Source organism: Gavialis gangeticus, unplaced genomic scaffold (assembly GCF_001723915.1).
Source record: "Gavialis gangeticus isolate Ggan-Ray unplaced genomic scaffold, GavGan_comp1, whole genome shotgun sequence".
Classification (NCBI taxonomy): domain Eukaryota; kingdom Metazoa; phylum Chordata; order Crocodylia; family Gavialidae; genus Gavialis; species Gavialis gangeticus.
Window position 1 is genome coordinate 28,335,317 of NW_017728998.1, and position 12,166 is coordinate 28,347,482.

Below are 12,166 nucleotides of genomic sequence, written 5' to 3' on the forward strand. Positions count from 1 at the left end.
TTACTGCGCATTTATTTAGTACTTGATTATACAAGTACTAAATTAAATGCATGGTAACCACCGCATATTAATGGCTGTGTAGGCACGCCCACAGTAACCGATTACTCTGCTATTGCACTGAAGGTCACTGGCACTGCTATTTCTGCTTTTTACTTGTGTTTTGCAGCATGTTCCTGGTGTTTTTGCTTTGTGCCTTGTAGTTTGGAGCCATCAGTTTTTATGACTCTTTGGGTAAATGACTGGCTGTGAACCTTGGGGAGTAGATTCGATGTCTCATGATTATGAAGCCCTTTTAGTTCTGTGTTTCTATCACTGAACATCCTGCTGGATGAGTAAATCTTTATCAGAACCCATAACTTTGCTGCATGGCTGTTTCTCGAGTTGTAGAAATAAAAGGATAGTAAGGCTATAAAGGGACTCATGCAAAAAGTTAAAGTTTGCTCGAAAGGTCCACTGTTGATGTTTTGTTGAATGAAGGGAAATATGGTGGGTGAGTGTTAATGGCAGGGGCACAGGGGTAACACAAAGTTTACTTTTTCAGGGCCTGATCAGTATCTGTGAGCTATGTGTTATTGCTCTGTATAGAAGTCGCTGGTAGCAGTGAAAATTCCTAAGCTTGGCAGCACTGTTTCCCTGATGGTTCCCCTCCTCTTGCTGCTGCTATATGAGCAGCTCATTGTTAAGTGCGAAGTGTGACAGAGTAATACGGTTCTAATTATGGGTAAAAGCAGTTTATCTTTGTTTCTGCTTTCTTCTTCTGTTCCTGTATTAACAGCTCAATGTTAATGGGTGATAGGAGTATCAGAAGTTTAAATGGTGACCCAAACAAGTTGTGAGGCAGAAGCCAGACCAAGTTGCAGATAAACAACGCTCTGATAAAGACAGCACCAGCAATAAAATCTGAGCAACAGATGTGCTTTGATTTAATAAACAACATTTATTTGGAATGCACATTAACATTTTTAAATACACAATAAGTCATGTAAGTGCAAATCATTCTTAAAATAAAGGAACAGCTGTAATATATAAAAGAAAAGCATGATTATTTTCAGAGAATGTGTGTATTACAATTGCTGTAATCTAATTTGGAAGGTGAAAGATTATCAACATTTTAAATACAAAATTGAGCTTCTCTGGAGACATAATCATCATAGTCTTAAGGAATTTGGGGACAGTGAAATAAGGTGACTTTGTAAGTATTTTACATAATATGAATCACAAGGTGTTTCACCCCTTAATTATGAATGATTTTTCTTGTGAAAACGGGCAGGATATAGGGTTTGATCTCAGTTTTTACAAAAAGTTTTCCTTTCACCCCCACTCTCCCTTCCAGAAAGAAATCAAACTCCACTCATAGACTTGTTGGTTACTTGTTTTCATAATTAAATTTAAATACAGTCCCATTATAAGTATAAATAACCAGGCAAAATGTTGATCAGATCTTTTTTAGGAAGTAGCTCTTAAAAATGGACATTCCTGGTTATGATACGTTTTTATCTAAACTTTTAATTTGTTTAATTTTTCATGTATAGAATTAATACATGTTAAGTGCAGACACCTAATAATTAGTTATTTGGCGAGACTGCCTTTGCAGAGTTGTTTTAATCTTCCAATATATGAATTTTCATGTTACTGTTCCATACAAGGATTAAAACAAAGAAAAAAAATACCAAACACTTTAGATCAAACACCTCTGGAATATAGTCATAATAACTAATGCAGAACGTGTCATCAGACAATCTGCTTAAGATTCATTTACAAAGAAATGTAATTTACATTGTGGGAAGGTATAAATGGCAAAACCAATTCAAGTGGCACTAAAGAATTTTGCTCATTGAGATACTAAAATTTATTTACACCTGACTGACTCCCTTTCCATCAAATGTTGTACTGGAAGAAGTGGCAGTATGTAAACACTGGAATACATGCTATATGATCCCTTGGTAAGAAAAATAAATTTACAACTTTGTTAAATAAAGAACAAATGTTAATATATACAAACTGTTTACCAAGGGGCCATGTGAAACATTCAAGTCTGATTTTAATGCTTTCCAAATAAATACCAAATAATGCAACATTTACAAACAGCACACAATCCCTCAATTCCTCATCTTCTTTTAACAAGCCAGAATTTAGTAGTTTGATTAAGCAAATGAATAGCAGCTTTTTCATTGCTATGGAGGCATGTCACATAGCATCAAAATGGAACCGATGGGCTTCCTGACGTTTCTCTCTGTCATCTGCTTTCTGAAAATAAAGATTCATAACATTTGATAAGATAAAAGACCAAAAACCTACCCAGTGTTCTGACAGTTAGAAAATTTGTCAAATGTCAGGGAGTCTGATTTTTTAACACCGTTATTCATTTGTCATTCATTTGCCAGATTATTGAGGTTTAATAAAAGCCTCAATAATTAGTATGTAATAGGTGTCAATTTAGAATACCAATAATCTTCTCTTAACTGGCTGCTGTAGGTAATAATCAGTTGTTTTATTATTAATGACTCAATACTTCTGATTGTCTGAAGTAAATGCTTTTCAAAGCCAAAAATGCTTCCTAGTGCACATTTATTCTGCACCATAAATACGATAAGGCTCTGAATCAAATATAAATGGCCCTACCTCCACTGTCCTTTTAAAACTAGATTATCCCTTAAAATCTCTGTTTATTCAAACAAAATAAAGAGAAAATTGTCAAGAGCAATGGTAAGGTTGCTACAATAATCAACAGTGTTAAAAACCAGGGCTGAGAAACAGAGTTACATTTTGTGGATTAGTAGAAACAAAGATGGAAATGTGAAGGTTGTGACTTTTTGCCTGCTTGGTTCTTCCTCTCACCCACCTCAAAAGGACGTTTTTATGGGCTTGTGGTTACTTGGACAAATAAGGAGAATATTCAGTTCATCTATACCTGCATGGCCACTAGTTACATGTGGTTATCTTCTATATGCCTTGATCTCTCTCTCCAATCCTGAACAGTTTCCCTATATATTTCTTTTCAGGACTTACTAGGTATAGCCAGAACTTCGTATCAGAAACCAAGATTAACTTTATGTGGGACAAGGTATGTTTGCCTATAAATAGAGTTTAACGTCATTTCTAATATATGCATAAGCTGGTCATCTGCCTGACTTGCAAAATGTATTCATGCTTGCTTGCTTGGACCGAGTAATGTTTTTGATGAGCAAGTACAATCTTGTTAGTGTTTTTTATCCTTATGCTGTTGGATGGGCATCTCCATTTGTGCATAAGCTGGTTAACCCGTGACAATTTTACTAGGCATACATATATTGACTTCATTTTTCTAATGAAAGCTGGCTTGTGGGAACCATGTTGTCACATGTGCTGGCTCCATTCCAGAGATTTCCTTGTCACAAGCATCATCGGTGTACAATAGGACTCCCTATTGGGTTAATTGTGTTCCACTGGATTTGGCTGTCAGACATTCAGTATTCTCTGACAGCAGCACAGCTCTCTGTGAAGTTAACAGCATATCTCAGTCTGGCTTTGTGGCAGGGACATACCCTGCCAAGGTTGCAACTCAGTCAAAGAAAAAAAAAAGGGGTAGTGTGACATCCTTTTTCCTACTCAGAAATACATGTCACATTCTATAAAACACTAAGGCCTTCGCATAAGAAGCCATTTTCATTCAACTGTATGCATTTTGAAAAGGTTATATTATTTTTATGTATTTCTATATTACATTATTTAATTAGAATAGTTAATTAACTGATTAGAGTAGCACTTTAAAAGTTAACTGATTAGCCATCACAACCTCCTTATCTCATATCACCACACAGATGTGGGAATTTGCCCGAAGGCGCCAGAGCAGGACAAAGGGAGGATTAGAACTAGGAATTCCAGTGTCCTTGCTTGACCTACCAGAGTTTACGAGTCTTAAGATTTACACCTTCTATTGATTATGCCTCAGCATTCTTCAGTTAATCCATCGCATGATGTGTCAAAGGTAAAAATATCCATAAGTGACACACTGGAACAGGTCATTGGTTTATGGATCCAGATTTCCCCCAAAATGTGACAGAGCAACACATTATCCCTGACTGCTAGATTTATTATTTAGATAACAAAGTCCGATGGCTGATGGCCATGCATAAGATCTATGGTGACGTCAGAGGCAGCTCTTTGTCTATATCAGTGGAGGCGTGAAGGGCTTATTCCAGCTAGTGTGTGAAATAAGGAACCACAATGCTGTTTTTCCCCTGAAGGGGATGTATGAATAACTGTATATAGACCCTCTGTTTTCAACACTCTGGGTGTGAATATCTTGGATATCTATATATAGGAGAGAGAAAAATAGCAGCATCCAGGCAGAGAAATATATTGGCCAGGAGTCTGGTAGCAGTGACAGAACAGTCCAGTGACCTAAAGAAAGTTTAGGAATCAAAGTTTCTTGCATTTTAACCCCAGCCTTGCCATTGATATAATGTATGGCTTTGCTCAAGGCATTCTTTGTGTCCTCTTCTGAGAAACTGGGATAGTAAATACTGACCTACAGTATCTCAATGAAGTATCCTGAGGTTTAGCTAATTCTGAGGCTTAACTTTTTACAGGGCTTCACAAATGTAAAATACTAGGTAACATCAGTAACTCTGTATTAACACATTATTGCCAATTTAGAGAGATGTAAGATGTCTAAGATCAGAATTTGGTGCTAAAAATCTAAGTGATCCTGTCTCAATTGCATTTAGTTAAGCTAAGACCATATGTACTGGGTGCCCATCACTTAAATAAAATGCACTATACAACCCTGAAAAATTAATGGGGGGTGGAGGGGAGGGGAGGAGAGAGGGGGATGATGACTATTTTATCCAAATTGAGTCAATATCCTCCAAAAGATATAATATTTGAAGAAGATGCAATATTTGTAACCACCAGCTCACTCCATTCCTATGGAAGGGGAAGAAGATGGTCGCTGCAGCATACCTGTAAAGGCAGTGAATATGGAAGCACAGATAGGAAAAGACACCACAATGTGTGGATTCAGCAGCAGCTCAGAAGCTACTAGTGCAGTGGTTCGTAACTCCTTTAGACCCGAGGGCCCCCTTGGAAAATGCCTACTCTTAGTTTTCACTCTTTTTTTTTGACAACAGAAAAATACTAGAGCAATTCAACTACTGCAAAGAACTCAGAAAGGCTACAACAGGGCAGCATGTTTTCAACGCTATGGAGTCCTATATTTGCAAACTCTGAGTTTTTATACATTAGGTCTGTGCAAAGTGGCTAGTGTTCACTTCGGAGTCAGCTGATTTGGGATTCAAATCACCGTCCCGAATCGATTCGGCTGAACCTGATTCGGAGATTTGGCTGCAGCCAAATTGGCCCCATCCCCCACCCACTCTCAGTGGCTGCCCTGCCAACTCTCTCAGCTCCTGGCTCTTTGAAAAAAAGAGCTCCCACTCACCGGCTGCTGCCATGCTGCGGGGTGATCCCCGTTACCCCACGCTGCATGGGGGGCTCTACCATGAGCTGTAATTTCAGTGAGTTGGAGCAGGCTCTCTGCTCATGTATAGGCATGCTAAGGATTTAGCTTGTGAATCATGTTTGTACACCTAGCAGTGCTAACATTGTGTGGCATCCTGTGGCACCCTTGGAAGGATCTCAAGGCACCCAAGGGTGCCATGGCATCCTGGTTACAAATCACTATAGTAATGTATGTAAGGAATACTTGAACATTTTGCACTTCTGCAATCAAATTTTTAAATTGCTTCCCCCAACCTACCAATATTATCCCTACTTTTCCAGGTTTATGTCCTGTCTGTGCTTCCATATTTACTGCCTTTACAGGTATGCTGCAGTTAGAAAATAATGGAGACAAAGCTGGGAGTTAGTCACAGCATAGTTCCTTTGTCATTCGCGCTGTACTGTCTGAGCACAACAGGGCAGGATATAAGAGTGGAATCATCATGAATTCTTTATTTCCTTGCTCTGTCAATTGTAGTCCCAACCACATCACTACTTGCATATGGGCTCTGTGTTAACATTTTGTAGAAGTCAATGACGGCACTGTGAAATAATTTTTCAGTATGAAATACATGCATAACTTGGCTGGATGTTTAATCGGGCCCGTTTGTTTCACAAACACAAACAACAGGCCTACATACCAAGTCAAAAATGCAGTCACGTTATTTGACCGCTATGATTATGGCTTGGCGAGGTAGCAGCATTTATTGGCTATCCTGCCAGTTGGATATTATTGTGAACTGAGAGTTGTTAAGAAAAGTGGGAATGGTTTTCTTTTGTGACATGAAAGAACCCTCTCAAAATGCTTCTTCAAATCAATGAATGTATATACAGTCCACATGCAATTCAGACACGTGGAGCAAAGCAGCCAGCGTCCCATGGAAGAGTCCCACACATTAATAGCCATACAACTAGTAAGGGTATAGAACAAAAACGCATGTTTTTCTTCTTTCTGAACCACCATCAGAGTAGAAGCAAAGTAAGTTGAATTTACATTTATTTTCAAAAACAGCCTCTACTTGCAACTCTGATCAGTTGATGAGAGTACAAGATGTTGAAAGTAATCATCTTACAAACTGAAAGTCTCCCAGTTAGTTATGAATAATGGCATATGCCAAAATACCAAATTTGTGTACATTATTTCTTATTTTCCCTTTAAATGTTTTAGAGATCAAACCTACATAACCAGATGCTTGTTTTTTAAGCTGTCAATAAAACCTAAAATTACCCTACTTTTGTGTGTATTAATAAAGCCTGATACCTGTCAGAAATGTGAACATTACTGAGATTACTTAATTTTAAAGTACATTTTCAAACTGAAAGCCATTATTCAAAACAATACGAGAGCATATCTTAACACAATACAAAATTTATAGTGTGAAAATATACAGAAACTCATTTCCATTTAATTAAGCTTACCTTCTCTTGCCAGTGCAATATGCCAATTATTGCCAAGATGAAAACACAAACTCCAATTAGGGCTATAGCTGTTAACAGCACAATGTTACTTGGGGTCAGGTACAGCTTGGCACTCCAGCTACGCAGAAGAGAAGCCAAAAAAAATTAGTATTCTTCATTAGGACCCAGACTACAGCTTCAAAAGAGATTACGTCCATTTACAAAAATGAAAAGGTAATGCAAAATCTGCTAATAAGGTGATCTATGATTGTCTGTACAAGACCGGGGCTTACGTTAAAGACAGGAGCTTAATGGTGTTTACTTACAAAATACAGTGTTAAATATAATTGTTACCATGTTTAAATTTAGTTTCTGTTGAATTATCCAGGAGCCTTGGTATATCCTTAGGGATTGGCTTTCTTCCTCATTAAGAGTTTTATGCTCGCTTTTGCAGTAGAGCATTGAAAGGAACAAAATAAAAGTAAAACGCACAGCAGAAGCCTCAAAAACTGCCTGGGCTCGGGGTGAAAGGATGAGCACCAGCTCGCAAAATCCACATGCCATGCTGACTCTTTTATCAAAGAATCCCATGTGCCAGAAGACAGCACTCCAGGCAGGTTGTGGGGAAACAGTTATTGTGTATTTCTGTCAGTCACTGCATATTTACGTTTTGCTGAAATTAATGTTGCTTTAAGTTACTCCTAAAGCCTGTACCAGGCTCAGAGGGAAAAACTGTAGGCACGGTAAGGACAGTCAATGGCAGCTGTATTTCTAGGGAAAAGAGGGAGTTTGGGTAGTCCAGGAGAGGGGCCAGCATTCCCCTAGCATGTGGATCCCATAAGGGAGGGATTTCTGGCCTCCCAAGTTTCTTTGGCTGCCCCACATGATGAACCTTGCAGAGCTTCCTGGGCCTTCTTGATTTTATTTTGGGAAGCACTGACTGTGACCTTAGCTCAGGTTGCAACATGGCAACACTTGGATTTCCCAGAATAGCTACAACTTCACTATTTGTGACAAGGATCTTTAAACTCATGCTGAGCAGCTACATCCAGAGAAAAAGCAATGGAGACTTCATCTTCATTAAAAAGCTCTGCCAGCATATCCATATCAGTTCATGGTGTGGAAAGTTCATACACTGTGGCCAGCAGAGCTCTGTTGGTCAGCTTCTCTGGTGTTGGTGCAGCTCTGTTGACAAAAAGCTTCATCTTGCAAAGCTTCTGCTGTTCGAACTGGAGTAATTCTGATGGCAAAAAAACTGCTGGCAGAGCCATATATAAGTTAAAGTACTACGGTGGTCAAGCCTCTGTCCACAGTTGAAGCAGTTTCAGTCCTGATGTTGGGTTTTTTCACTTTTTTGTTGCGCTTGGATTGTACAGAAAGCCAGTACAGATGATCACAAGTATCCTCCTGGCCTTAGTCTCTGAATTGTGTGGTCAAAATTTTAAATTATTTTTCAAAGACAAGTTTCTTCTCAGCTCTACTTCAAACTCTAGTAGTAATTTCCCCCCCGCCCCCGTATTTGTACTGTACTACTATTATTTACTTCTCATTACATGTATTTAAAGATTCTGTTACAGAACAGTTTTATTTTAATTTTATTACTTGATTTTTGCTTATATTAATTGTGTATGTCTTGATTCAAATTTTACCCCATTTGCTCAAAGTCATCCATTGTTGAAATGGGATGGAGTGTGACTCTCAGACCCCTTGCTCTAGTTTCTAGACACGCTATTCTATAAGCAACATGGCTGTTTTTCTTTTCTTAGGGACAGAATACATTTAATTTTAAATTTAGTAAAGTTCAGACAGAAAGTAAATACTGAGTTTCTAGAATTATAATCAAGATTTATTAACCAATGAGGTCAGTCTCTGCAGTCAATAAATCTTGAACCATACTGAAAACTGAAATCAATGGGTATTTTATTAGGGTTCTGTGAAGCTTCAGTCGCTGATTCGATTTGAAGGAAATTCAGCCCAATTCGGCAGCCAAATCTTCGAATGTGAATTGAATCAGGAGACCCATTAATCTTTCTGAATCAGAAGACTCCAATTCAATTCAGAGAGATTCGATGATTTGGCCACAGACACAGCCTTATATGTTTTTTCTATGTACCTCAAGGTACCAGGCGGGGCTCGTGAACGCTGAGATGGTGTGGCAGATGAAGTGTCCCACGGGAGCACAGGGGGTCCTGTGCATGCTTGGTGGCAGACCTGGAACTGAACCAGAAGTACTTCCGGTCCACTTCTGGGTCTGCTGCCAAGCATGCAGGGTACCTCCCTGCGCTCCCGCGGGATGCTCCATCTGCCACACCATCTCGGCATTCACAAGCCGTGCCTGGTACCTCAAGGTACATAGAAAAGAGATATAGAGCTGTCTATGGCTGAATCGCTGATTCTCTGAATCAGAAATGAATCTTCAGATTCAGATTTGGCTGAGTCGAATCGGGACAGCGATCCAAATCAGAGAATCGAATCACTGTCCCCTGAATCAGGCCAAATCTGAATCTGAATCAAATACTGTCAGCTTCGCACACCCCTACATTTTATTACATACATAAATTTGGAGAAAATATTTTTCTGAAACACAGACAAATAAGTGTCTGGGAGGTTCTTTGTAGCAAGAAGCAGGATAACATAATCCATAAAAATATTAACAGCAGTGAATATGCACAGAAAAAAAAATACTGCAATTTGAACACTACCTTTGCACTGTTTGCAAACTACACTTGTATTACTTTGTCAATGAAATTCTATTTGTAACAAAATTCCTAGTATGCTTATCATTTTAGTACTCATTTCAATTTTTGGGGTAGCATGAATGTATTTGTAACATGGTGACTAAATACTTTTCCATGGATGTGTGTAAATTTAAATCTTTAAATAATCCAATGGCTTTCCATAGGTTAATGCATCTTTAAGCCACATGGGACTCCTATAATTATCCATCTTCTGCATAACATAGAATTTGAGTCAGTAATTCCTGTATTGAGGACCCGATTTATTTGCACACGAACATAAACCTTTAGAAAGGTATGTAGCATTGATTTGAAGACTAAGCAATGAATTAGTTATTCCAATGGTTAATTATGCTGGCTGTTAAAACATGCACCTTATTATTTCTAGTCTAATTTGTCTAATTTCAGCTTCTAACCACTGGATCTTATTTTATTATGCTTTTGTCTGCCCATTCAGGATCTTTGTACTATTTTAAATCTCCTCCCTATATACATACCTGTAGGCTGATCAAGTTGCCTCACAGCCTTCCATTGGATAAATTAAATAGAAGGAGTTTCTTTAGTTTTTAAGATGGGCTGGTTTTTCCAGAAGGTGTGCTCTAGCTCACTAAGTTCTGGGCCCGCTGCAGGAATCACTGGGCACATCTACAGGATCTAACTTTTGAATCTAACTAGACACACTGGATGCATATTTGATGAAACCAAAACATACACTTTTGCTGTGGCTGTACTTGTTAGTTGGTCAATAACAACTTTGGCAGGTAGGCTTTCATTTACAGGAAACTGCATTTTATGTAAATGTTATTTTCTAATATACAATGAAAAACTAATACCCTACGGTTTATATTGTTTTCCAAGATTTTGGTTAACAAAAAAAGATAGTTGGTAGAACACCAGGTGGGCCCAACTCTGCCCCTAAGATCAAAAGTAGATGTTCAGATTCAGAGTTGAACTTGTGTCTCAGGCCCATCTTGAATTTTGAATGCTTAGCACTAGAGATTTTGAATCAGTAGTAGGAATAGTTCAGGCCAAGTTTCCACTGCAGAGTACAGCTGATGCACCCTATCCAAAACACGCATCCTCTTATCTGTAGCTTAAAAATTTCAGCTGTGAATGTATGCAAACAAACTTTGGTAACAGAGTAATTAGAAATGCAAGTTCTTTGTCTTCCTGGGCTTGTGTATGGTGACTGCGTAGAGTTTTGCAGGGTGCAGATTTAATTTTGACGTGTCAGTATTATTATACATATTTTACTGATCATTTTAGCTCAAACATGAGTCTCCTCCAGAAAACCTCTTTCCTCATCAACCCTCCTGGATTCAACCCTTCTTTTCTCAATCTATTACGATCAGCTTGGACATTTTGGCCTGAAGAGTTTATTTCTTAACATTTTGATTTTAAGGACAAGAAACTGAGTTTTTATTATAGAGAAGGGATATGGGAGGATCTACTAATGATCAAAATCGGGAGGAGAAGCATGTGTTTAATTCTACATGCAACTGCAGGACAGCTGGATGTTTCTGCTAAATGAATCAGCACTGAAATAATCAACAATGCTGACCTGTAAATCTTCATTAGTATTCTAAGTTAAAACCCTGCTGAGATGAATGGAGCAGTTCATGTGACTATTTGTTACTGTTTGCTTGGTATTCTTTCCATCTGTCTGCCTGCAGACTTAAGAGAGCAGGGCCACCCTGTCCTGATAATTTGTGTACTTGAGGAGAACTCATTCCTTAGGCAAGATCTTTCTTTTTGATTATGAATTACTGGAGGAGAAAATCAATTTTGTCAATAGAAGAACAGCAATGCCTGTTTACCTTTAGAAAAGACCATTCAGAGAGGAAAGGATTCCTTACATTTTGAGAGTGCAGAAGTCCTGCTTGGGATTTAAGTGATCAATAAAGGACCGTTTAAAAAATCATATATTTGTACCCTCTTTTTTGCTTCAGTACTGAGTAGAAAGAGGAGCTAAGAGGTTCAGGGCCTCTCCCCCATCCCTTTTGCTTAGGAATAATCAAGAAAGTTGAATCTTGTCATCTTCCTGTTTTCTTTTGGTGACTGTTTAGGACAGTCTTGAGCATGAACAATATGCACACATGTTTTTTAACTGCCAGGAGGGATGGTCTGGGTAACAAACAATTTTGTCCTCCAAAATATTAGTCATTCAAAGGAATGGCTACTTAACAGAACTACGTTAAGTTCTTCAGGGCCCAAGGGGAGTCCATCCCAACAAGAAGCAAGGGGGGCAAGAGTGCCCGAAAGCCCCCCTGGCTCACCAAGGCCGTCCGGGAATGCCTGCTTACCAAAAAGGCGGTGTACACCCAGTGGAAGGGGGGTGCTATCTCCAAAGAGGAGTATACCTCCTCTGCTCGGGCCTGTAGGGGGGCTGTCAGGAGAGCTAAGGTGGACATAGAGCTAGGACTAGCGTCCAAGATCAAGGATAATAAAAAGTCCTTTTTCAAATATATAGGGAGGATGAAGAAGGCACCGGGTAATGTGGGTCCCCTGCAAAGTACGCTGGGCAATCTGGTGGTTGCGCCAGAGAAGAAAGC

At 38.9% G+C, this 12,166-nt stretch overlaps 1 protein-coding gene across 1 annotated transcript in view; it reads right to left on the bottom strand.

The window, feature by feature from the left end:
• Window positions 1-901: 901 nt before the first annotated feature.
• ITFG1 (integrin alpha FG-GAP repeat containing 1) overlaps window positions 902-12,166 on the bottom strand; it is a 247,876-nt gene continuing 236,611 nt past the window's right edge. The window contains exons 17-18 of the mRNA XM_019505663.1: window positions 6,901-7,018; window positions 902-2,247 (exon numbers count right to left, since the gene is read on the bottom strand). Coding sequence (XP_019361208.1) covers window positions 2,188-2,247; window positions 6,901-7,018 — 178 coding nt within the window. The 3' untranslated portion in view covers window positions 902-2,187. The remainder of the gene's footprint in view (window positions 2,248-6,900; window positions 7,019-12,166) is intronic.